The 27,280-nt window shown below is 45.0% G+C and overlaps 1 protein-coding gene across 8 annotated transcripts in view; it reads left to right on the forward strand.

Moving 5' to 3' along the window:
* Window positions 1-27,280, forward strand: part of LOC121603549 — a 161,407-nt gene that overhangs the window by 12,153 nt on the left and 121,974 nt on the right. For 3 of the 8 annotated variants that reach the window (XM_041932418.1, XM_041932419.1, XM_041932416.1), the window contains one exon: window positions 23,287-23,357. The exons of 4 other annotated variants lie outside the window; for them this stretch is intronic. In XM_041932418.1, coding sequence (XP_041788352.1) covers window positions 23,344-23,357 — 14 coding nt within the window. In that variant the 5' untranslated portion in view covers window positions 23,287-23,343. Of the gene's footprint in view, window positions 1-23,065; window positions 23,123-23,286; window positions 23,358-27,280 lie in introns of those variants that run through there. One more of the 8 variants, XM_041932414.1, reaches the window with a different exon arrangement.

The following is a 27,280-nucleotide window of genomic DNA, read 5'->3' on the forward strand; positions in this document are numbered from 1 at the left end:
ACTGCCCGAGCCCGACGGTACGGGGTGGCCCGAAGAATGTAAACTTCGCAACAAAAAAGTGACATTTTTCTTAGCCCATGTTCTAGCCCTTTTTCTGGGCCCTGTTGTTAGGACCATAATCCGAACGGGCGAGCGCGGGTGTTTTATCTGTATCTTCAACGCACCACCTCGGGCCAGGGGGGGGGGGGGGGGTGGGGAGAGAGGGAGAACCTGTGATGTTTTCTGTTGGGTGAGTTTTCGCATGGGGCGAATGTCGGATGAGGAATGGGCGGTAGTAAAAATAAGATATTCGCTGCGAATTCGAAGAACTTGTGTAGCTAAATTAAATTCTTTGCCCCGGAAAAATGTGCAATTTTTGCCCATCACCCCCACTATCACTCGCTTTGCCTCCTCTCTCCTTGTCCCGCCAATGGAATGGCGGTGTCGGTAATGGTAGGTAAACTGGCGTCCCCTTTTCCTTCACCACCACCGTCAGCACAGGCGAGCCAAAGTATCGCAAGAATAACTTCCCACTGTATCTCTCGCTACTTTTGGTGCTGTGGGAAACACTGATAAAAGAGATGGGAAAATCTTTCCATTCCCGCCCTTCTGCCAGTGCTTAACAAAAATGGATTTCGAGACACAAAACTGACCCCGGAATAGAGAGATCAGAAATAACATAAAATATGCAGCATCTCTCTCTCTCTCTCTTTTTCTCTTATCCATACACCCATAGATGTTAAATATTTTCGAGCGCACCGTTTCCGAGGAGGCCGTTCAGTAGTTGGGCGTTGCCTTGGATACATTTCTGATATTTTTCTTACTGTTTTGCTGCAGGTGAGATGAAAGAAAATACCGTACCACCCATTTTATCCACCGCCACTGAGTGTGTCCGTAGGGGTTTTGAGTGGAGCGAAGAAAACAAGCAAAGGTTTTTATCCGAAGGGAATACAAAAACGCACCCCTTTGTACGTTGAGGATGCACAAAGTGTATTCGTTTGTTGTGTATTTCTAAAAAACTGGTGCATTTTTTCGGTTTATAGTGATTTTCATTCAGCAACGACGCATGCTGTTTGCTGGAAATATAACGACAAAAGACTGCCCATCTCGTGATCATCTCCCAGCAGCGGATGGGTGAAGGTATCTCATCCAATTCCCTTTTTACACAGCAGGGTTTCTGGAATAAGTAATAAAATAAATTTAATAACACAGACACCGCTCCATCGCCCCAAAAACTGCTGGCTGCTGTGTGGGTGTGTGTGTGTCACCACCACGAAGCTAATATTGATTAACTTTCCTTCCCACTAAACTCACTCAACTCAGCACCGTCAGTCGTCGGCTCGCCCTCTTTTGTCATCATTGTGTGCCGCCGCTGCTGCGAATATTCAATTATAATTAATAAAACCACCCGGGCGGGATAGCGCGCCACCCCGTGCCGCCGATCCGGCGCTGCTCCCGGGGACTGCGGTTCTGTGTGGAGTTCTGTGTGTTTACGGGTTATTTGTGTGTGTGTGTGTGTGTGTGTGTGTGTGTGTGTGTGTGTGTGTGTGTGTGTGTGTGTGTGTGTGTGTGTGTGTGTGTGTGTATGCGTGAATCCCATTTTGTGGCCAAGATGGTCGATGCAAAGTGTATGTTGGTTGGCGTGGGTAGAGAGGTAACCTTTTGTGATTTTCCACTGCATCCACGCCCCCACCACCCTTCCCGTTCCCGCTGGAGTTGTTTGTTATACAGCTGGAGGAAAGAATGATGTTATTTTTACGAATTTTGTTCATCCCATCTTCAAAGGGTTTTGTTTGCACAAGCAAAAGGCAAATATTTTAAAACGGTTTTGTTCGTGCAATGTTGGGAGCGATCAGGTCGGGGCAGTACGATTGTTTTTCGAAAATGCGTGAGCCTGACTGGTTTTGTGACGTGCGTTTCATTTGAATGTGCGTTACACAAAGCGTTTGGAAATGATAAACGACACTCTTTTCTGGCCCCCAAAAGTGGGAAAGTTTGGGTAAAGATGCCAAACACACAGCCAGACAAAAACCGCTTTCCTGCTTTAAAATCGCTTCATCAAAAAATGGATTCACTGATAGAGCGATTGGGGGGTGTGAGTGGAGGGAAAGCTAGGACGTGCACTGGAACTGGCTTTTCCTTTCCTTTCCCTACTGTTTGATTAGGTTTCACCAATTCAACCAGACGTAAGTCGGCCATGTAGCCGGGACTTGATTCATTCAAAGTTTTGCGTTTTTTGTTCCCATTTTCCCATTTCTTGTCTTTGTTCCAAATAAAGAGGCAAGGAATGAGGTTACGGGCAAGGGGTTGAGATACAGCCGGAAGCAGTTCCCATGTAGCTTGGATATTCTGTCGCTTCAGCATTGTTTAAAGTTTCCCCTCCGTACCCGCTGGGAAGCCTTTGCAGTGGAACAGATCCGCCGTCCGCACAACACGGCGGCGCACGCAGCGAAGCGCACGAATGTGTAATGGGCGCGCAAGGGTGGCCCGGGGTCGGTATATGTTACACCTCGCGGGATACAAGGCACTAGCCCGGAGCCTACACGTCAGAATGGTTTCAATCAACCCTCACACAAATGACGTTTGCCTTTTTGCCATTCACGAATGTTCCGACCATGGGTGGTGTGGGGTTTTTTGGGGTTTGGTGCGACCCGCAACGGAGGCGCCCAGAAAACACAACCACAAAGAAAAGCTTTCACTGTGCGATGAAATACATACGATACAGCAACGCACACGGGAACGTGTCAACGTACGTAGCTGGGTACGTACGTGTGTCTGGTAAGTGTGAGTGTGTCGGTGTTGGTGGGTGGTTGTGTAAAGCTAGGCAGCGCATCAGCTACACAAGCTACAGGGCTACCGGGCGCTCCGGACAGGAGGGCTTCGAAGGGGCACCACACCGACCGTCTGTCAAGTGACCGGGAAAATTGGAAATTGAATTTCCCCGAGCAAAGTTACGCGCGCGCGCTCGCTGTCTGACATTTTCATTGTTTGAATGATGACATTTGTGGAAGGGGGGGGGGGGGGGCGCGCGCCTGGTGGGCTCCTGGGTGCGAATGTTGCTGCCGAGTTGGTTAGTTGCCGGGTCCGTCCCCAGAAACTGCGGGCGAGCGGAAAACCTTCATTTAAGCGTGTCCTGTCCAAAAACTTTGCTCGCTCGTTCCGTTTGTAAGTGTGATGGATTTAATTTGCCACCATCCTCTCCGCTCGGGGCCAACACATAGGCCCGGGAAGAGGGTGAAAGTAGTGGGCAAAAAAACGATGACTGGAACGGAAATCTTCTTCTCCACTTCGTTGCCCAATTCAGGGGTTGTTTCCCGGGGATAGAGAGGCGTTTTCCCATCAGTACACTTGTTGCCGACGGTAGGAAACTTTTAAAACTGAGGCTTTTAGGTGGGAAAGAGATGGAAAATAATCATTTGTAGAAAAACAACGAGCGGGAGACAGTGGAAAATGAAACCATTGTCTCGTGAATCTTAGAAGATTCCGCGTTCCGTGTGGAAGGAAGAGAAGTGATAAGAGATTAACGAATTTCCCTACCTTCTTTGTGTGTTGAGTTGTTGAGTTTTGCGCTACGCAAGACGCAGCTGAATAGCTCAAAAAGCAGTTTACCTTAACTGGTTTTGTCATTTAAAAAAAAAAAAAAAGATTCTCTTCCCACTTGTAGAAGTTTATCGATGCTTAAACAGCAACAAAAAAAGTGCAATCATCATCATCAACTGTATCGCAAGAAATTGTTTTTTTTATTATTCATTGACTGTAGCGGCTACTGCCTTCACTCTGTTTGGTCACCTGCTGTGGAAAACATTTTGGGACACAGATTGTTGGGACCAGCGAAGAAACAGCAGCTTTTGAAAGAAATTCCCTATTTGACGTTGCGTAAAATATCACAACTCACCTTGGGTTGGGTTTTAATGGTCGGGAGACGGGGGGGGTTTTTTGTACGTTTATGGGAGCATCTGCGTCATCTAGCTTTGCTAAGTGATTGCTGTCGTATCGCAAACGCAAACCGGGTCATACATCATCATTATTGCTGCTGCTGTGAGACGGTGAGTGTACCGTGTGTGTGTGTGTGTGCGTAAACATGAGCGAAAGGGAAACAACGGTGGTCTCCCTCGTCATCCTGGTGCTTACAACAATTGGATGAGGGAATCTGGGAGCGCAAGCAGTTCGCTACATTGCACGGGGAAATTGTATTTTTGGTGTGCCACTTTTTACTAATCGCTCTAGTTGAATATTGGATGGAAGGGAAGATTGAAGGCTAAACCAAACACACAAACAAAACCCCATATCAGCAAAATGTAATGGAAAACGGGGATAGCGTTTTGTAAGCGACAGAAACGGAAGAACCGGCGATTTTACCACAATCACATCTATTCGGGAACGAGCTTGACAGCTTTCCTATACTTTTTTTTCTTCAGCAATGCTCCCTGTGCCCTGTGTTTCCAAAAAGTGTGTGTGTTTTCCTTTACACATTGCTTTATTGCTAGCTGCTCAGACCCAAACGCCCCGTGAGCAGCGAAAGCGGCTATTTCTTCGCACTTGTTTTCCACCGGCATTGTTTGTTCGTAATAAATTGGAAATCTTTTTCCAGCCGGCTTGAAACCACTTTGCAGGCGCCGCACGGCACACACAAGACCACTGCGTCAGCCGTGGTCGCGATCGTCTTTTCATTCCCCATTCCCCGTAGTTCCATGCATCATTTTTTGTTTCGTTTTGCCCATTGTGTGTGTGAACAAGCAGAAGAAAATCAAACATCTCGATTCCCAATTGGAGTTTTCTCTTTGCTTTCTTAGCGCCAGCTGTACACGAGCTCCGCGTGTGTGTGTGTGTGTGTGTGTGTGTGTGTGTGTGTGTGTGTGTGTGTGTGTGTGTGTGTGTGTGTGTGTGTGTGTGTGTGTGTGTGTGTGCAAACGATTTGATTCGATTGAGGCAGCAAACGATGCTCCAAGGACTCGAAGGACCGGGCCGAGCGGGATTCGACTTTACGGAATTCAGCAAAACAACGGCATATCGATTGTTTGCCCGATGGCAACAGGTGGAAAATCATGAGCAAATAGAGTGTGCTTTTGTTCGTTTCGCTATGGGGCAAAGGCGGAGGAAGGGGAGGGTTATTTCTGGCGCGTGTAAGGCACTGCCGTCGCTGCCAATTCGCTGAGGTGATTATATTTCTTTCGTTCTTGTTTTTTTGTTGTTGTCGCTCGTCTGCTTTTCAATTTCTCCCGCTAGCACGAAAGCAAGCAACAGCCAGGTTGGTGAAAGGATTGCGATCTCTGCCCCCCCCCCTGAGATAGAGTGGTAGATGAGTTTTATTTCTACTGTTTACTATGGTAACACAATACTTCACCAAGCAAACAAGTAGTAAATGGGTATGGTGCGGTCCCACGGCCTTCTAGGAATGGCGAGGCCTCGCTGCCGGGCTACTAGACAACGGGCAGCACAGGTGTCTTAGATTAGAGCCACCCTGGTTGTGCGTCGCCATTGCAAAAACGGTGCGAACTTAATAAAGTGTTTAAAATGAACTGCCATTGCCCAACCGGCAGAGGAGAGAAAGGAAGCGGAAAACACTGACTGGGGAAAATATTCGTTTGAAAAAAAAAACCCCGAATCACCTGCGGAGAAAGTTTAGGATCTTGCTATGCTTTGCAATTTTGTCACAAGGTCAATAGACGTCCTGCGTTCCTATTGTCGTGATTACCTCGCGCACCCAGTTGGTGCTGGTAGCGGGGTCGGTGACTGTGTGAGTGTGTTGCTATGGCAAACGGTCCTCCGGCACGTCTAGTGGGCAGCGGACAAATCGAGACTCTCCCTGCTTGGTGGGACAAAATTGAAAGCTCATCCGACAGCTGGCGCCAATATCAGGGTGCCTGTCAGGTGCCATTAGCATAAAATTAATCAGCAAAAGTAAAACGAAACCATGTTAATGCTGAAGCAGCAAAGTAAAAGCGACGGGACAGTGGGACAGGAGCTAAAGAAAGTGAGATAACCAAATGGGACGGTTCAGCAGGAGCAAAGCGAACGCTAAGTAAGACAATTTCCAGCCAGATCAAACACACGATCCACACGGCTGAAAGGTTCGCTTTTGAATTATTGTTTCACTTTAATGGTGGCAGTTGGTGGTTGTGAGTGCTTTCACCGTATTATTGGCACTTAATTGGAAGGTTAGCAAGATGGCAGACGTACACTTGCTTGAGCTCTGCTGATAAGATGACGTTTTTTTGTATTATTACCTGTACAAGGAATAGTATCGTTGGAAATAAAATGAGCAAAATGTAAACCTTCGTTACCGTATTATTGAGAAATAGATTAAGCAGAAAAGAATAGGTGTTTGTCAATTACATCAACGCAGATAAAGCAAATCATCCCGTGGCACAATCAAACATGGTTACGTTACATGGTTGGTAGTTATTGGTTACGTTGTGTGGTATCTCTCTTGTTTACCTTGTGTTTTAATTCGAAAAGCTCGCATCGTTTGAGTGCTAGCGCAGCTTCTTTTGCTATCACCTTCTACTATCTCGTGCTTGTTTATGCGTGTATGTGTATAAGCCTGTGGAAATTTAGAGGAAATTTACTACCCGTGAAATAGAAACGATGTTTATGCTACAGCAAAATTGGATTGATTCGATAGGTGAGTGCGCAGCGAAAAGGTCAGCTTGGATACTGCCGCTAGGCACAAATACTGCGAAGCGATAGGAAGGGTCAGCAGAAAGTTTTCCAAAAGTATGAACAAGTTTTGCTTTTCAATCGTCCGTGAGAAAGGGAGAGCGAACATGCCAAAAAGCAAAGTTTATGTGCGATTGGAAGCGCAAAGCAATCAAAGTGGAAAGCGTGTTGTGATTGGGCGAGCGTTTTGGGGTGATTGGACGATTTGATGGGCAGAACGACTGGACACATTCCCGCAGACAGACTGATCGTTCATGTGAAGTTGATCGACGTAAAAGTGTCAACAGTTGAGCGCTGTTTTCTATATCAATCTGTTTTAAATTTCTTTAAAACATGTAATTTCTCTTCATAAGATCATACTTTTCAGAGGTCTGTTTTATAAAAAAGAGCCTTCAAAGGCTTATTTAGTCTTAGACACAAATTTTAGACACAAAAGCCTTTTTAAAGGATCCTTAAAGCTCGCTTGTCATGATCCAGTGACCGAACCGGCAACCAAAAACTTTCCTAATTCCCATAGCGGAACTCAACCCAAATGAAAGAAAAAAGGACAAAAAAAAACGACAACACCAACAAAAAGGAATCGAAGGGACGACAGTTTCCGTACCCGTGGTTCGATTTTGCAAAAACATGACCTCATCTGTTCATTCACCATGAAAAAGACACGCTCGTTTGCAATTTTGTAAATCTGAAGCTACTTCCAATGCAGACAAATCCAAATGGGAGATACTTACAGGGATCGTTACGACCCCCCCCCCTCCACTCCGCCTGCGCTACCTTTCCTGTCTCGCAATTTCCCCTCGGTTTTCAGCTGCCTCTTGTGTGAGCATCGTTAAGCTTCCGGTGCATCGAGCATCGAGAATCTGGCTGCAAACGAGGCAAAAGTTTCCGGAAATGGGTTAAGTTTGCTGTGGCGATGATCGGGAAAATTTCAATCGACCGATTTGGTTTACCTTCTTGCTCTGTCAGCTCCCCCGCTCGCCCTCCGCCAGTTTTTTGGTTGCCTTCGATTCTTTTTTGATTGATTTTCCCGGTCGAGAGTTTGACTGGTCTCGACGTTCGGGTTTGGTTTGGCTTGGCGCTCGAAGCCATTGCAGCCGAACGCCGGATGCGCCGTGGATGCCGTAGACCGTGCAGGCGCTTACAAACTAACTTGTGGGATTGGGGTTTCGGGGTGACCCGGTTTATCTTGTCCAACCATTCGTGATTGCAGAATGTCATTCCGGCACGTTGCCGCTGGAATTTATGGCTGGGCACGGTGGCGAAGGACCAACTGACCAACAACAAAAAACGACTCATCTTTCGCCACACGCTGCACGGTGGTGGGCTTGGATGGTTCCGAGGTCCTGAGTTAGGATTCTAGCGCTGCCCGTAGGATTAGGCGACGCAAACGCAACGCTAAGCGTCGATGGGAAGCTTACGGGCGCAGCGTAAAGCGGGTAGAAAAAACAACCCACCACCACCAACAACACCGAAGGATTAGTGAATGAATTGAGCGCTATTTATCTCCACCCGGAATGGGTGAACCAAGCCGGGTGCCGAGGATTGTGGTTGAGGTGTAAGCCATCTCGACGAATCAATCGCGATATGTGGGGATATTGAGCGCCATTGCGATATCCATACCCGCGGGTTGGTGAGGGAAAATACCGTTTTCCCACGTTCGACACATCCCACCAGCTTGGGGAGCATTTGGTGTACACAAGCACCACTTGGATTGAAAACTGGTGCCACAAGGCCATTTATCACCTCGATTGAACGGGCGGGAGGTGAGATGGTGAGCATAAAGCCCACTTGAAGCACGGTTTCATAAATTTCCCTGCCCAAAACCGAACCCCCCTCCTGTATGACTGTACGACTGCTAGCCCGGGTTGTATTGGCACTGCCAGTGAAACCACGCCACAATGACGCCGTCCAAAACCGTGGGAATAGATTCTCCACATCGCCGGGGAGAGGTTTCCAGCGGCGAGGTGTGGGCGCTGGGAGAGAAACAGCCAGGAGAGGACAGGCTAAGACAAATGACTTTGTCGGTGAAAAGTAATGGCCACCGGGGGCCTCCTTTTCTCACCCAATAACAATAAACATCGCTGGCGCTGCAGTCACCACTTGCGTGTGCGTGTCGATGTGTATGTCGGAATACGGTTTTTGTTGTTGTTGTGCCTGTTTTTCCCCCCTTTCCTCGGGAGATAAATTTCGCAAAGGTAAAAGAGACGTGAAGCGCTTTCGAGTTTCCACCACTCATGTAAAATTCATACGAGTACGGGCAACAACTTTACCCGGGGACGTGGACGTGGACCTTGGGCCGATGGGCTTTGCCTACGCAAACACCGATGTCCACCTGGCCGGGGAAAACGCTGCGTCCAATGGAAGGTGCTAAAAAAGTTTTGTCTGTTGAAGCGCAGCGAGACAGGGGAAAAGGGTGGAAGTGGATGGTTTCTATTATTGTTTGCTTGTTTTCTGCTGGAAAAAAGGACACCTTGGCGAGAAGTTTTTCCCCGGTAATTCCCAGCCACCGGCAAACGCAGACGAGTAAACGCGCCACTAACGATCTGCCGGGGACTGTTCCTTTTTCCCGTGCTTGTGGGAGGCTTACCCAGAAGAGCAGAAAAGGTCAGAATCGATTCGAATTGTTAGTGCCTGTAGTGCCCCGTTCCTAGAGCACACAAGAAGTTTTTAGCTCAATGTTTACGGTTCCATTTTCTGCGACACAATTCGTGGTAAGGCGAAGGAACAAGATAGACGTGGGCGAACGGTTTTGAAATGCAGGCGACGGCAACAACGGCTGACTCCCGGGTGGGTTTACCAAAGCCAAAGGAAGTTGAGGAGCGGACGGGACAATGAAAAGACTGTTATTCCTCTTCTCAAGGGAGCTGCTATCGTTTACGTTTGGCGCGTGGCGACGACGTGCGACGCACCTGTTCGATTCGACCTGCTGCGGTGGGGCCTGTTCTGGGAAGCCACACGAGATATGTTTTACGTTTGCCGAAGGTTCGTCTGGCGTCTGTCGCCGAGAGTCGAACGATTGGAAGATTGAATGTTTGTTCGTATGTATTGAGAAAGTGTTTTTAATATTTTTTTTTCGTTTTTTTTTTCGCTAACGGGTGCAGGCATGCGATATGTTAGAATGAAGGATGGCTTACGCCGTTAGATCTCCCTATCATCCGTTATCGAGTTACGTTCGCGTCAATAACAAACATTGATGTAGCAGGTCGTAACTTTAAATTTTGAATTAATACTTCAAAATAATGGATTTTTGTTAAGGAATAAGTTAAAGTACTACCATTAGTTCCATTTGACCTTTGACCTCAACAAGAGCGTACCTAAGACACAGCTGTTTAGTTGTCCAACATTCAACATTTTCGCCTTCATTATTCTATAATATAAGTATGTCTTATAATGCCTGGAAAAAGGCTCTGTAGCCCGTACAGCTCAACAGCAAATATGATTCGTCTTTCTCACACTGCACCCCTGCACTGTACCGTGCTGCATCAACGATTGTTTACGATCGCTATCCGTCGGGGCTGTAAGTGTCGCTGAACATGTACCGGCCAGCACAGGCCCATCAATTTGTTCAAAACCATTTGCTTGATCACACCGCTTATAACGATAGCGATGAGCCAGCCTGGGCAGCGTGTGGGTGAATGTTGTTGCATGCAAGGCTAATTGCCCCCAACACGTATGCGCCCTGGCAGGACTTACATGGAACTTGCCGCCCCCGACCCAAAAACGGACGCAAACAGATTGGCGACAGATGTATTGCTGAAGCACGCGCGTTATTCTTGGCCTTATTTTACGGCTCGCGTCCACATTGCGTGTCGCTCAATTTTGCTACACGTCCATCACATGCCGATTTGCTTTTTTTGTTTTTGTTTTGTATGTTGGGCAATGGCTTTGGGCAATAGCGTCCAGCGTGGCCGTTCCGGTACGCGGCGCACTTTGTTCAGCCGCACATAAACCAATCCCTGGCGCTAATGAAGCATTTAATTTCCTTCCATTCATGATTAATTACAGTAATGCTGGTGGCGGGGAAAAATATAACCATCCCTGCAGTGACCTGCCCCAACCCCATGCAGACACTATAATCCGGAGCTCAGAACATTGGGGACAAATCTGAAACCGTACCGTTTTCCCATTTGCCGTCAATTAGGTAGAGCCACTTACCCATCCATCGGGCATCGGGGGAGCAGAAGAAACGTGCGTAATGGCTCATTAGGTGCGTTCCGGGCTAATGTGGCACCCCGGGAAGGTGGGTTGGGAGGAAGGGCAGAGTTTTGTAGCAGATTGGGGCTATGAATATGACCTTCTCATCCGGCTGTCGCCAGGCAGGGCAGGAAGGTAAAACCATTGGCTAGTGGTTACCATTTTGCTCGGCATTATGCTTGCCTCACGAACAAACCCAATGGCCAGCTCGACTTTGTAGACGGTGTAGAGTGTTCTGCAATTTTCCTTTCTCGAATCAAGTTTTAATGTAACAAACCGAAAAGAAAACGCTCCACTAAACCAAAGTCTGGGGAAAATAATTGAATTGTGCTTCGAATCGGCGAGCGGACTGTCGTAAAAAATCCAATTTTCTTTTTCCGATCGTTTAAGCGGCGTGATCTGGCCAACTAAAGGAAGGCAACAAAACACAGTGGCAGTGAAGCGAATGAATTCAATTTGGGCATGTGTAGAAGCTCAGCAAAATTGGAAAATAATCTTATTTTAAAAGAAACAAACTGACAAACAAATGTGAGCGGTTCTCATGCGTTTTACAGGTAATTAAGCAAAATCTAAATAAAACGTTTCATTTCAAACGTACTTGACAAACGTTTTTGAAGTATGAAGTTTGTAAAAATGCTTTTAAAAGAGAATTAAAATTACACAACACGCTTATTTGCTTGTGAAGCGAAAAGCTCCTTAAAAGCCTAATAATTCATTGGATAATTTTTGATTAAATCAAGCACAAAGGAAGGCAATAGCCAACCATGCACGGAAAGCAACCGAAATCGGGAAATCCGGCCCAGACACACTAGAAACAATCGATAAGCGTAAGGCAGCATGGTGATAAGTGAAATCAGTTCACTCTGACCGTTGCGCCATACAGGGGCGCCCCTTGGTGAAGGAATGGGGAAAAAGGTCGATATTCGCTTTATCGTGGCGTTTGGTGCAATTTGTTCCAGCTGCTTACCCCACTGCACTCCTCCCCCCCCCCTCCCCAGACGTACGTCGACCCGAACCGAATTCGTTCGCTCAGATTTCCGGTTTTAATGATTACGTTTTTTTCTGTTCTTCATATCATCACATCAACTTTCCCTCGCTCTTACACGCACACACACGCACGCACTTTAGTATGTGAATGTGTTTAGCGAGCCGGTAGGCACGGTGTGGCTGTTTGTGTATAGAAACATGTGCTCATTGGAGATAAGATAAGCTCGCCCAAAAGTGATTGCGTGTCTGTGAGTGGGAGAAAAAAGCCTTGAGCACACAAATTAGACCTTGGAAGTGTTCATGTTGCTTCGAAGCTGTTTTCTTCTCGTTCTCCTGCACTTGGGTCGCTTGTATTGTGTCTCTCTGTGTGTGTACGTTGGAAGGGCGTAAGAAAAATACACCACCGGTGGATCATTTTCCTTGAAAAAAGGTCATATCTGTAGTGATACACATACACACAGTTAGCTTATTCGAACATTCACGATTTTCTACGAAACATTTGCGGTGGGTTTTATGTTTTTTTTTCTTCTTCTCTCTTCTCACTTTCTCTTCCCTTTTCCTTGCCATTTTGTGTTCAGCTGGTGAAATTCTCACCATACCACACATATATACCCCAAACAGCACAAGTGGGGATGAACGGTTTCGCTTAAAGCAGCTCATCAGCTCGAGGAGGCGATGAATAGAGCCATGTTTCAGCTGGAACGGAACCGAAAGTGGATAGCGACCGTCCCGAAACAGGACCGACCTGGAGTTGTACCGAACAGGGCTGGACGTGGTGAAAAGTTCAGCCAAATAGCCCTTGCAAATATGCCGTCCAGGGGCGTTTATTTTAAGGGGTTAAGAGAGCTTTTTTTGTGAGTGTTTCTGACCCAGTACGTCACGTAAGGGTGATGATCATGGTTGTGCTGCGGATTTCCATCAAATACGGTTTGCTGTGCGCATAAAAATAGCCCCACAAGCGGTGCGGTGGATGAAGTGATAATGCGGAATGGCAGTGGTTCGTTCGGGCGATGGTGGTCGCCCAATGTTTATTCATCGATGTGTCCGGCCAAAGTGACCCGAACATGACACTAATAATGATGGTGACCCTTCGTGCTCCGTTTGCTTACACCCCCGGGGGGTGGCCGATCCGTGTGCCGGATGGGTCAAATATCTTGCGTGACCGTGCGGAATTGCACACAACACAGTTATCGTGGACGTTTGTGGATGGATGGTGTAATCGAGACACTACCAGCTACATCTTGTAACGATGATTTTTCCACTTCATTGCGTCCGGTGCTTCAAACGGATTTCCGCAATTCAGAAAAGCATCCCATTTCTGTTGGTTGATTGTTTTTGTTTTTTTGTTTTACTACACAAAATAACAATAAAGCGACGGCCCTGGAAGGCATGTGAAATAGGGTGACAGTTGCACCGAATTGTTTGAAATATATTTTTGCATTTGTTTGAGTTTGAAATAGCATACGTTTTTTTGCAGCTGTAAGAGCATTTGTATTCATGTAGCGATTTCCAATGACTAAGCACAAGTTTAGAGGAGTTTGGTGGATGCAATGGGAAATACAGTGCAAGATACATTTGTTACAAGGTTTCCCACAATGTATTGGTTGGTTAGGGGTCGTCTCACGATTCATTCATCGCTTCGCATCGATTTTGGTTCGTTCCCACAATTTATTGGCATCGTGCCGTTGGACATCAATACGAACGAAAAAAATTGGCGAGAACGCACACAAAATCGTGGGAAAACACTAAAATAATATGCGGTAAGCAACCAAAAATATTTCGGGAAACCCTGTATCGATAAGGATAGTGTATCAAAACGCACTTTCCTTTCGTCTAAAATTCATGCTGTATAAACGGTTGCTAAATAATAACTAAGCAAATAAGTAATACATCACCTGACCGTCCAACATCCCTAATTGCCTAGTGCGATAAAGCACGTCCTCATCGTGCGAGCAATGGAGTAAGCTGTTAATAAAATGTATCACTACTCCATCAAACGCACGTTTGCGATATGTCACTGTGTGCGGTCATCGCCCCAAATTTCAGCTTAAACAAGCAACAAATCTTTCCCAGCGCATTGGACGCTTCAGCAGGCATGAAAGTGAAAGCAAGTGGCGCTTCGCTTGTAGAAGTAGCGCCAATAAACAGAGCAACAGAGCATGGACAAATACTTCATGCCTGTGCAAGATAGAGACACGGACGTGCGAGCACCCAAACCCGCGTATCAAACGTGCTGGACGGCTGGTTTCGGTTTGATAAACTTTCCTGTCCCAGAGTGAAGGGGGACCAAGGGACCGAGGGGGCTGTCTGTCGGCTGGTTCTTGATGGTCATCAATTTCCTCACAAGTACGTTTTTCCTTTTCCCCGAACTATTTCGCCGGAAGTGGTGATTGGAGAGAGGGAGAAACATTGGATCTTGCGGTGTTGAGCGGAAAGGTCCAAATGTGGCAAACCGTGAAGTTCCTTTTCTTTCCATTGGCAGCGGTATGGAAAGAAAAGGAAGGAAGGAAAACTAACACACATACACACGCAAGATGAGAGATAAAAATGCTTCTATCTTGGGAAGGATCCAGACTTTGCGGGATTGTACGGTGGGTTTGCTGATTGTTTGGGAATTTTTTCACACATTGCCGTAGCAAATATCGCACCGGGGCGGTTGGTACGGTTGCTAGCCTTAGTTGCTAGTATAGTGGAAGCTATCATACCTTCATCTCTTGCTGGCCAACGAGGCAACGACAGAGAGTGTATCTATTTTCGCATTGAAATAGTTCACCTTTCTTCATACATCTCAGATAGTGCTGCCTTGTTATGGCGCTACAGGTATGATTACTCCTTCAGTTCAAAGGTTTGAATTGGACGCTTTCGTTTAGCCTAAGTTCTGCTGAGCACTGCTAAACCGCTGCGTAAAACTACTCGGCAGTACGTCTTACATCTACTAAGAGAAACTCTGATCTTATGTGAGTGGAGCCGTGCTGAAGAAACGGATGGAAGCGGCGAGTGGCTTATGGAGAAGTAGCAACTAGCAAATGGAATGAAGCAATTCCATAAAGGAAAGACGCAACCGTACTCCCACCGGCCACCGGTAGCCGTTTGACCTTAAGGCAGGCCCGCCGCACCGACAATGGGAAAGAAATGTGATTTTAGTTGCGGGGAAATATGCTTCACCGACAGCGAATGCTTCGTTATTTCCAGCTTGCCGTGCTGTTCCCTTTATAAAGCTACACCCATACGTGCGGAGAATGGTTGATGCTGGACCACTGGACCCACCCTCTGGCACTAATTGCTGGGGCTGAAGCTGCTGGGGCAGCCACTGGAGCAGAATTGGAAGTATCGTTCGCCCCAGCTTACCCGCCCTACGAATCCTATGAACCTATGTTCCCGAGGCACCCTTTCATCTTTGTGGTAATCCGCACACGTACGCACATGCTGTACTTACCTGCACCTGTCATTCGCAGCGTTCGTCAGAAATAAGTCGGTGGGCGATAACCAGGTGGGCGAGAGAGAGAGGGAGAGTATGCCGGGTTGTGTGCGGAGGATTAAGGCGTTGTTGGTGTAGTGAGTGGGTAGTGCTCCAGTGAGTGGAAGTCGATCCCCGAAGTGGAAACACACTTCAAGGAGGTGCTTGATCTTCAGTCATCGCCAACTGCGGGGTGAGCTCTGATGGTTGGATTATATATATTTTTATATTTTACATCACCTTGCAAGTTGAGAAGTTCGTTTCCATCATAGTGGGAAATGTTAATGCAGCGTTTGCAAAAACCGAACCATCGCATTCGTCTTATGCTCATCACCATCATCATCATCATCATCGTCGCCGGTATGATGCAAACGGCCAGTGTGGTTGATGTTGGCGGTTCCATCCCAAAGTAAAGCCATCAATATTTATTGCCTCGTAAAACTTGCAGATATGCTTCGTTATTTCCGTTATTGAGTGCAAAAAGAAAAGCGAAGAAAACAAAACAAAAGACACGCAAATAAAATTCAGCTTCAGGGCCGGATATTAGGCCCTGTCTAGGATTTATCCGGAAGCTACGAGTCGGTCTCTCACAGCTGGAATTCACAGCTTTTTTTTTGTTGTACTGACATTTTTGTGCTGAGCTGATGCTTGAGTTGGTAAGCCTGTTGCATTAACTGGCGAGGTTTGCTGTATAAGGAGGACTGGATGAAGTTTAATGCCGAATCGTCCTTGAAATGCGACCACCAAGCTAGAACGAATTAGTGTTTGCGTTAGATTACGGAGAGTTGTGTGGAGCGTCCACTGGTTGTATGTATTGTTCATAATGTTTTAAAAATGTGTTGGATTTGATATTTCGTATGGTATATCATAATACTTCTACACAGTATAGATGGCAATTCGTATGGTTTGATTTCTCAATGATATATCTAATAAACAATTGAATGAGAGACTTGAAATACAAAGTTTTACATTACAGTCTAAAGTTGTTCAGTATGCTTCAATCTGTGGTTGTATAGCTTGATGTTTAAGAGGGTACTTGAGATGTTTAGTGTAGTGTATGTATTAGTGTATAAATTCTATTAAACATTAAACTATTAAACAAAATAAACAAGTACGCAATATGCAACAGTTTGTTCTTCCATGCTCTTACTTAGCCTCAACACATCGTCTAGAATTACTTCCGCTCAATGTCCTTTTCATGCAGCATGGAAAAGCCTCTTATGTTACAAACGCATGTTACCAAAGGCTTATATCCAAGCAGCCACTCACGGCTTAAGTGACCAGTAGTTGCTAAGGTGAGTTGACCAAAAAACACAAACACATCCCGGTGTCCATGATACACTCGGACACAAACATCTCTTTCATTCGAATAACAGACCACGTCGTTTCCATGACGAACGGGAAACCCGTAAAAAAGGATTTCCTTTTGTTACACTGAACTGCTGCTTAGTGCTCTCCACGCGACAAATACGCTAAAGCCCTTGGGGAATGGACATTATGAGCGAGAAGGAGAAAAAGAGCTAGAGAGAGAGAGAGAAAAAGAACTAGAGAGAGGGAGAAAGAGAGAACAAGACAGAGCAAGAGTGCTTTTAAAATCCGCATGTAACGGGCTGCCCGAAGTTTATGGCGTGCTTGCAGTCATCGTACGCCTTCCCCTCCCTCCCCGGACCAATCGCTTGATTGGTGTTATTACGTAATGAAGTATTTACACCCGCCGCTGCTTCTACGTTTGAGTGCGAAGGTACGTTCAATTACGGTTTTACGACAGGAGCAGTAAAAAGGCAAGGATTTCGTTCCCTTTGCTTGTCCCATGGCGCACCAATGGCGCCCGCGTTCGTTTGGGACGAGTTGGTGAAAGTATTCGTAGCGTAAATGGCATTGGTAGATGGAAAAATAGGAGAAACCAGGAAAGGTTTCAGTTAATCGAAGATTATTGTTTAAGCTTTTATGGGCTCGCATTGACGACGCCGATCAAACGGCACGGATAGTGCAGAAGCTGCATGCGCTATAAAGCTTATTGTTTTGTAGACAATAATGCATTGTTTGTTGTGTTAGAAGAAAGATACATTTTAGCTTAACTTACTCACATGTTTACTATGAGAAAAAAATGATACATGTGTAAGTAGGTACGTTATTGCAATAAAGAATGTTTCAATAGTTTATCTTTGCAAATTTTGATCTGGTATCATTTGAAATTTTGATTTGGAAAAAAATGTTCTAATCCGACATGCATCGTGCTCGAGGCGTTCAACCAGCACAGACATGGGAACTTTCCATAAGCTTGAATATAATGTGAAAATTATTTTTTTCTCAAATTGTTCCTTTATACATGTAATACGGTACGATCCATTCATTATCCCTTTCTATGGTCGTTTTATTTCTACGAGAACCAGGGTGCAGAATAAAACATTTCCCACAATTGTGACTGGTAAGATGAGGAGTAAAAACCTGATCCTCTCTCTATTTCCTTTCTTCCAATGAAATACAGACAGCATGAGATATGTTCTCAGTAGTACAGCAATTCATAAATCTGAGAATGAATAAATGAGCTCGTACGGTGTAAAACATACGAGAAAATTCAGTGTACATGTGGTGCAAGCTTAGGGGAAAAAATGCTAACAACGATCATGAGATGTTCATTATGTTCGCTTGAATCATTACGTGTCGGGGGTTTTCAGTTTCAATCTAACTGGAAGGCTATTATTTTTTACACATTTTTTGCCTTTGAAGCTATGGTTAAGCATGGAAATAAAAACATCAGAAAAACTACGAACCATGATGGTTTGCATGGTTTGCAAATTGAAACGGTTCTTTGTGTGGGGCGAATCTCAAGAACCGTACTTTTACGAATGTCACCCGTGTTTGGATATTATTTTTGTCCATCCAACCTTTTCATTTACGAAGGATTTGGCTTCCATAACATTCGAGTTTCGAGCCAGTGGCACAAATATATGCATCCTAGTGTGGTTCTACAAAGTTATTGCAAAGTTAGCAGAATCGAATCTGCCACAAACAGAGCACGCCAAAGCTTGCCTGCATCTTTTAATGGCAGTGTTGTGCGACAACCGTTACACTTTCCCAAAAACCTAAACCAAAACATAAAACATTGCTTGTAACGGGAACTGAACTTCCATCCATCCATCCGTCGGTGCGCTACACGTTCCGGTTTGCTTTATTTGCGTTAATTTCGCGTGCTGCAAACTGTTTTCACCCAGTCCGCCACCCACGTTCGTTGCGCCATTTAACCAATTAGTGGCGACACTTGTTGAACGGCTGCTCCTGTCCAGGCCAGACATTGTCGGCTGCCATAATTCTTCCACCGCTTGGCGCTACGTACACGCCGTAAGTGGCCGGACCCGGCCGGCCTGCACCCCGATAGGACGGCTGTGAATTATTTAGACGCGTTCCGTGGGTAGCAGTGGAGGAAAATCGCGTGCAGCAACCACCGGCGTATGTACTGAGCCTTTACGCGCGGGGACGGTAAAACTGGTAAATGACCTGCCAAACAACCATAAATCATTCCATTAATGGCCTGGATACGCCCCAGCCACGGTGGGGAAAGTTGTCCGAAAGTTGTACTAATCATGTTTTATGAAGCTCGCACACGCTGCTGATCCTTTTAAGCGTTGCTGTGCTGTGGTGGATGGGTAGAGAAAGAGGGTATAGCAAAAAAAAAAATTAAGACGAGTGTATTCGAGCCACCTAAAGTCCCACGCACTACTGCGACAAATGGTGATACTGGTGGTAGCACGGACAAGTGTAGTGACTGACAGAGTGAAAGTGCTTGTGTTAGGATAGTGAATATCATTGTGCTCTAGTATAAATACTTGTTACTCATTAGTTTGCAATTTTATCATGCCAATTTAAATCAATGGTTTGCCTCGGCATTACATCAAAAGCTTACCTAAGAAAACTGAGCAAAACATGTTTTTCGATTGTTGCGCCATTCGCTTCGCCTTTGCTAGTCATCTCGTTAGTTATTTACTTCGAGCAATTCTTTCAAGGAAATGAAAATTTCGAGATTACTTTCGTGTGACTGGAGCTTGTTGAATTTGTATTTGCGTATCGTTTCCATTGTCCTTACTTTTGTCGAATAATTTTTGTTGCTGAATCATCGTTTGCGATGTTTTCCCTGTACTTCTTTTCCTTTAATTTCTTCCGGGAAAATGCAGGTTACTGCTAAGTGAAACAATCGAAAGAGCAACACAGTTTGGACGTTTGCTATGAAATTCTGTTACAAAAATCTCTCTCCCAAAAAGGCGGAAAAAGGTACACATCACGGCAAAAGCAAAAGCAAATACAGACAGAAGAGTAAATTGCAGCGTAGAGCGCATTCGTTCGTTAAGGCTCGCTTTTTTGTTGTTGACTCTAACAAAAAGACTATTCTTTGTAGCTCACAAGCTAAAAAAGAAAACCAACTTTGCTTGCTGATGGTGCAATGGCAGCGATGCGGTTAATGTTTTTTGTTTGGCAAAAGAATGTTTGTTTGCAGTTGCAGCGCGTATCTTTTCTACTGCCTCATCGCGGATGAACCACTTCGGAAAGTTCAGCGAAGAGTTGATGGATTAGTAGCTTTAGGGTTTGTGCAGGTAGTGTTCGTGGCTACCGCTACACGGGCGTTTCATCAGCGAGAGCTGTTTTTTCACGGTAAAGAATAGCGTATTCAGGTAGAAATACTTGGTTGCACTGATTATTCCATGATTTTTTTGAAACTATTATGTTTGTCTAAAGTTGTCATATTTGTCTTAGAATTGATTCGTCAGTAACAGCGTTCGTTGGGTTTAACTTAAAGAGGTTTGTTAGCTTTATACAGATTGTATACTTAATTTGTTGAAATTGTTGTAATTGTTAACGTTCGTTTAAAATATGTTTAAACGTTTAAACGTGCTTAAATATGTATATTGGTTATCATGCTAACATTCCGCTAAGTACCAGGCGTCTCCATCAAAGGAACTAATGCATGTAACTAGGATTATGAGTGAGTTCAAGTATTTAAGGGGCTGTTTTTTAACAAAACACTTGCCAAGTTTAGGAATTTTATATCAACCAAATACATATCGTTCTAAATAACTCATACCAAAACATTTGCTCACAGAAACTCCTTCATCGTAGCATTTTTGCCTCTAATACATTCTTTACATGCGTAGTATAATAATTATGTTGAATAGCATCTATGCAATTGGAGTTTGAAAGGAATCATTTGATAAATTTGGGTGTTTTTATAACAAGTATTTTTGTTCGAAAATGCAATAACACTTCATTCACATGACAATGGCACACGCAGGACGCGAATAGTAATTCCCTGCGGGAGACACGCTAATAAAAGAGACTGAAGAGACCCAACAGAAGAAAAAAGGAAAGCTTTTGCCCCCACCATGTCACTCCTCTCCACTCTTTGAGCGTGATGAAATCTTACGCTAAGATTAAGTTCGTATGATTTCGACCCAATTTGGTCCAATAATCGAAACGTCAATCTCTGACCGTTTCAGACCTGTTTTTTTTTTTGTTTGGTTGGCAGAAGGGACACTGGGAATGTGGCCCATCGGCTCTGGCACCGTGCTACGTGTCCATCTTCGGGAGGGTATCATCCTTAACATCATGATTACCATTCGCACCAGTTGATTCACGCAAGAATAGCGTAGAAGTTGGCCTCGGCAATGGAACGGACGGGGGGAGAAGAAGCACCGATAAATTTAGTCTCAAAGTCATTTCCTTTGGACGGTCGGTGTCCGGATGGGTGGATGCTTCTCGAATCCCCGGGTGTATCGGGGGCTAGCGGTAGTCCATTTGCCACTAAGGGAAAGGATCAAGAGGTTAACGTTTTAGCTGACTGACAGTCGTGAGTGACGCGTTGGTAGATTGGAATGTGGGCAGGAGTGCGATGCGCTGGGACGGAACATTGGGATGGCCGTGGCAGTCGTGTTTTAAGTTGACAGCACGATGGAATAAGCACCAGCTGTCGTGAATGAGGCTCCAGAACCATTCCAGGCGAAGGTTGGACTGAAAGTTTTGGCTGAATTTTGTTTGTAGAGCTAACTTAAAAAACAGAGTAGAAAAGTTTGGCTTTTGGCATGCAGGGACAATATGTTTTGAGAACAAAGTTTATCTTTATTTTATAAAAAGTTCATGGCAAACTTACACAGTACAAATCGAGTTTTAGGACGTGTGAGATACATATAAAACGGAACAACTAATCGCACTATGACGGCTGCTTTTTCAAGCATCTAAAAATGGCAAAGCTTATCCATTTTATGTACCAATTCAATTATTATTTTTAAAGAAACTCTTTCTTAATCTGTTTTCTCCAAGTAACCGTTTTACGAGTGCGGGTGCTAAGCGAATCACTCACCAGAGCAAGGGCTCTGCCTCGTACTGGCGAAAGGCACGCATAATCGTTTTTGGACGCCGTTCCTTCGGTAACTCGTAAACGGCCCATTTTCTATAACAAGATGTTCCTGACTGATAAAGCTATCCCAACCCACCCTGCCGTAAACCAAAGTTGATCGTATGGCCCTTTCCCCCGCTCCAGTGAGAAGGATGTTGAAAATTTATTCATGGGAAATTTGTTGAAATTGATTTATAAACGGGCGTCGGACCATGTTGAGCAGCCCGTCGGCCGGCACGGCTTATTGGCTCGAAGGCCCCGTTACCGTTAAGTACTGCTTTCGGTGGGGGGTGTGCCCCCGGTGTCCCGTCACGTCAGCTAAAGCGAACATTCTTATGGCCACGGATAGCCGGAAGCGAAACTTTCAAAAAAAATTTTTTTTGCGAAAATCTCAACCCGAAGCAAAGCCGCTCACAGCTACCATTTTGATTCTGATTCGAGAGTATTCAACAGTTTGCCTCGGTGTGTCTGTTGAGCTAAACGGTTTTTTTTGTAGTGGTGGTGGTGATGGTACCAATCGTGCAAAACACACAGACACATTAATGTGTGCGCTTCAAGGCAAGAAAAATGATCGCAAAAATGGGATGAAAAGCGCAGCGACGAGCGAACGATTATGGAAATCTGTTTCAGCTCGTATCGCTAGACTCACTTTGTTGGCCGGAAAATCGTGTGCGCAGAGAGAGAGAGAGAGAGAGAGAGAGAGAGAGAGAGAGAGAGAGAGAGAGTTGTTCCGTGCAAAGTTGCGGAAATCGGTTTGGACTTCATTTGCTTTCCTGCTTTCATTTCCTTCAATGGTCACGGGAAATGGGTTGTGGGGAGAAGTGTGCCCGGCGAGGTTTTCCACTGGTTCTATTTGGCATTTTGTTGCTGCTGCGTTGTGCGGGAATGTGTTCGACACCGAACGGGAAATTCAATAAAGTTTGTTAATTTAACTTTTGTTGAAGCGATGATTTTACAGCGAACCTGAGATTTGGGTTTGAGGTATTTTGTTGTTTCAAGATGCCTGTGGAGGTGAATTTTTCTTTATACTCCAGTGAAAGGTGGTCGTATAAACATTTGTTCAGTTGTATGCTAAATAACTTTGCTTGTGAAAAGTTTATGCAATTTTCAATGCAATTTTATTACAACACAAAATAAAAATCGTACAGAAAGCACGGAAAATTTGAAAAATATTAAAGGGATGATACCGAAACACAGGAAAAAGGGAAATGGAAGAGCAGTGAAGTACAACATTGGCGAACAAACATATACGCAACATTTAAGCTACTAACGAAAGATTCAAGTAAAACACGCCATTGTCCTCTCACACGCCATTGCATACGATCCATCCAAATGGAAAAATATCCAAGCAGGCGTTAGCGTTTTCTACGGAGGCTTTTATGCTGGTTCTGCATGACAACCAGCTTGCGCGTGTCGTGATGGCGGTGCGTTTCGTGTTGTTCACTCGTAGGCGCTTGGCGGTGGGTGCAAAATAAAAAAACACTACTCAATGGTAGGAGCAGTGTGAAAAATGAATCTAACAAACGGGGTACCGTAGGAAGCAAGGCGGGGAGGGAGGAGGGGTGCGGGTATGACAAAATCTTATGCTCGTATTCATGTGCTCAAACTTTGGCTTTTCTTACAGCCATCATCAACACTCAAGCGCCGCCTGTCATCGCCGGACGGGGGGAATGATAAAGCAATGGCCCGGGGAAGGTGAGTGTGAAAACGAAGCAGGGGTTGAACGGGGTTATGGTGATTGGGGCAGCAGCTGGGGGACCGCTTTGCACCGCTCAATTTTAAACACTTGCACACACGCTTTCTCTTTATTTTTAACACACACACACACCAACACAGCAGGTATGCACAAAGAGTAGCGAATTTACATTGTTTTCTCTCCATTTTCTCTTCGGGAATCCCCTTTCAAACGCTCGAAAAACTGTTCAACTGTCACTACGATGAAACTTAAGCTTCTTCTTGCGTGCATGTGTGTGTGTGTGTGCGGCTGCAGCGAAAACCGCCAGAAAAGTCTGCCCGAGTGGGATGGATGGTTTGTCGCGCCGGGACTGTTAATTGAGTGACGGTGAGTGACACACGGACAGCGCGGGGAACTCCATCCCTCTCACTGCCTCTCCCCTACCGAGTGTCACCGCAACAAAATAGGTAACATTAAGCCTACTGCTTTTAGGGCGGGAGGGGGGGGGGTGCTTTGTTTTTGGGGTTAAAACAATTCCCCCTCCGCTTACCATCCACTCCGCAATAGTGTTGAACGGGTTGAGATGGAGCTGTTGGCAGAGTGCCTGACATTTCTAGCCCCTACAGAAAAGATGCGACGAACGGTGCGCTTTGCGGTGCTGTGCGTGGTTGGTCGGGAGGGTTTGTGAGGTACGATAAATAATTTACGCCACGCGCAGTAAGCGGAGAAAGATGTTTCATTGTAGCGCTCGCCGTAACACCCGTTTCGAAGTTGCGCTTCCCGTGACATAGGATACACCATCAATCGTGCGGTTTGTGTGGGTGAGTTTGTTTTCAGAAGCGGAGGCTAAAAGGGAGGACCCCCGTTCGAATAGTGCGTTCCGAGAAGTGGGAGAGGAGATCAAAAAACGGGGGTGGTGAAAAGTGTAATTACAAAATTCAATAGTAAGCTGCTGCGAAATCACCGTGCAGCGTAGGAAGCTTATGTTTGCATGGTTTTTGGCGGATGTTGACAAAGCATGCTCGTGCAAAATAGTGGGTCACGCAAAAAAGACCATTAAATAAAACATGATATCTAATGTCGTTCGTTTAAAGAGCGCCAAGCTAGTCAAGTACAAAAACGCACGTTCAGAACGAAAGCCTTTAAACGTAAAATAATTCAAAATGGAAACTTCGTAGCAGAAACCGTTTTATTCTAAAATGTTTATTTTAAATCTAGTTCAGTATCATCAAAATAAGGTTAAATACTCATATTCGTAATATATTCTTCACGTTCTATGATCGAGTAGTAGATCTGCAAAGTAGAAAAGAGTCATTATATGTTTGTATCTTTAATTTACATTAAATTTAAAAAAATGAGTCAAACATATACTTTCGTCACTGGTTTTTTGTTGTCGTAATTTTACTGTGTCACCAAACAAACACTGTGTGGTGAAGCATGACGAAAATGTTTCCGTTGAACCTTTTGGTAACATACGGAAAATTTGAGAAACTCTTAAAATAACCAAAAATATGAAGTGGACACTCATCGCTCTCAAACGTTAGAGCTACATACTTTGCATCAGTGCACTAGGAAAAAGGCTTACCCCATTAATGTTGATTTTAATGCACAATCCTTCCCATACATAGAGCAACAGTACCTCCGATGCCTACAATCGGTGCACGTTGAATGGGCATTTCTTTTGCTTGTTGTTTTGCCGCTCAACACGTTGATTGAAGTGTATGTGTGCCTTGCTGCGGCCGGCACGCCTGTTCGGAGCGAATGCATGTTCGCGGTTGCACACGTACACGCACCAGCATGGTGTAGGGGAAAGCATCGGCAAACTTGTGCACCCGGGCTATAAGTGCACTCTGAAGCGGTGTCGGAGGTAGCATTTTCCTGTTTCCATGCTATCACCGTGGGTTTTCGTAGCGGAAGTTTTCCGTTCTCCCCCTGCTCCATGCACCACACACTCTGGCGGCAAATGCAAAGTTATCAACAAGTGCATAACGCGCTCTCCGCTTGCTGCAGGGGTGTCGGAAGCGGGTGGAGTGAAATGGCATCGGTAGTACGAGGGCCGATGTTACTCGTTTTTATTGTTTGTTTGTTTTGTATTGCCCGCCCTCGCCTGCCACCACCGCATTGGTGGTTGATGGGCACAAACAAAATAGAAAGCAAATATACACATTTAACGAAGGTCATGCAAATTTAAAGCAGCGCACAAAGCGCACAAGTATATCGGGCCAAAAGCGCCGGAAGCGGCAATGCGCAAGGGGAAGACAGTGTGACAGGGTGTACGGGTTGGTGGTTGCGGGCAGCATGTTTTGATAGTATGTTTGCGCATACTATTTGTGTGCGCCGGAATTCATTACACTAAAAGGATCGTTACCGGTGTCGCTAGCTTTTTGCCATTCCGTCTCGTCAATGGGTGGTTTATTTCCAGTCGCGTTTGAGTGGGTCGGGTTTGGGCGATATTGCATTGACGCTTCAGTTGGAGTCTCTCTTTTTTTGTTCCGATTTATGTTGGAGCAAACATAATCAATTTTTGCCTTGGACGAAACGTTGTTGTGGTACTATTTCGTAGTACAAATATTAATAACTTATGATCTATAACACAATTTAAAGCGACTGGTTTTGGCTTAAGGGTTTCAAAACTAAATGAATCTTTTAATGTGATCGTTTCATTCCTTTTTCTTTGCATACTCTTACCAACTCTCTTACTTTGTTTGTTTCGTGAAGATTTGTGTAAAGTATGAAAATTTAATAACTGCTTTGCTTTGCGTTGTAGGACAAAATGTAACATGAATTAACGTTGAAAAAACGTTTCACGCAATAAGATGAATTGTTTCTGTATTGGGTAAAACGAGCTACACAAAAAGAAACATCCATCCATCGCACACACAAAACAGCAAAAAATAGGTACGATAAAAAATCCCATTACCAGAAAACTTCCATCCCTAACCGACGGGAATGGTTGGTACGGGAAAGGTAGAAAGCAAAACAAAAAGGCGGGTTCCTTTCATGCGGTGGAAAAGAATTATAATGCCAGCTCAAATTGAATTCTATCATTTGGAACGTGCTCACGACACCGGGTTCGTGCTTTGATTTGCGATCCACAATTGCGTTTGTCCCTTTTCCGACCCGCCCGCGCCGAGCTGCGCTGGTTTTGCAACGCTTCGGTGCAGCTTAAGAGCCTGGCTGGCAAAGCTCCAGCTCCACCACGCCAGCAAAACAGGACCAAATAAAACGGAACCACCAGCACCGGCGCAAGAAGCGGAAAGTGGTGTTGCGCTGCAGTCCACAAGCGTAACAAGTAAATCAAGTGGAATATTTTCTTCCATCTATTCCGGTGAATTGGCAAAATAAAGCAAACGAAGGCACGGATATGTAAAGCAGTTCACTTCAATCGGTGAGATTACAGCGCGTTCAATTTGCACATGCGGTACAGCCGGCTGGAAATGGATTTTCTCTTGCTCAATATAGTTTTCAATAGCTCACTTTTGATGAACGTATGTGTAATGTAGTTTTAAACTATTATAAATTATTTTAAATGTATTAAGCGCAGTGTTGTAAGCGTTTTTAAGTAAGAGTAAGCTTTATCAGTGATGCACCCATTATATCACATAACTGATGGTGCATAATACGACATACTGTCATACTATTAATAGAAGAACAGTAAAAAGGATAAAACATCAAGTTATAACTCGTTGTAGTAATTTTGAAATGAAAAGTGTATCAAAGCACACAACGTCTTGGATTTAAGATGGCTTGAGCAATTCGTTTGGTCCATTCTTGGGTTCTCCTTATGATGTTCTTATACTTATTAATTATTTTTGAGTTATTTGTTACGTTATTCTATCACATGGGTATGTGAGTTTAAGCCCCAAATAGACCGTGCCCCTAAACGTAGGACTCAATATCCTACTATGTTAGGAAAAAGTCACTGAAAGCCAAAGCCCTCTTC

Source organism: Anopheles merus, chromosome 2R (genome assembly GCF_017562075.2).
Source record: "Anopheles merus strain MAF chromosome 2R, AmerM5.1, whole genome shotgun sequence".
NCBI classification, from domain to species: Eukaryota; Metazoa; Arthropoda; class Insecta; order Diptera; family Culicidae; genus Anopheles; species Anopheles merus.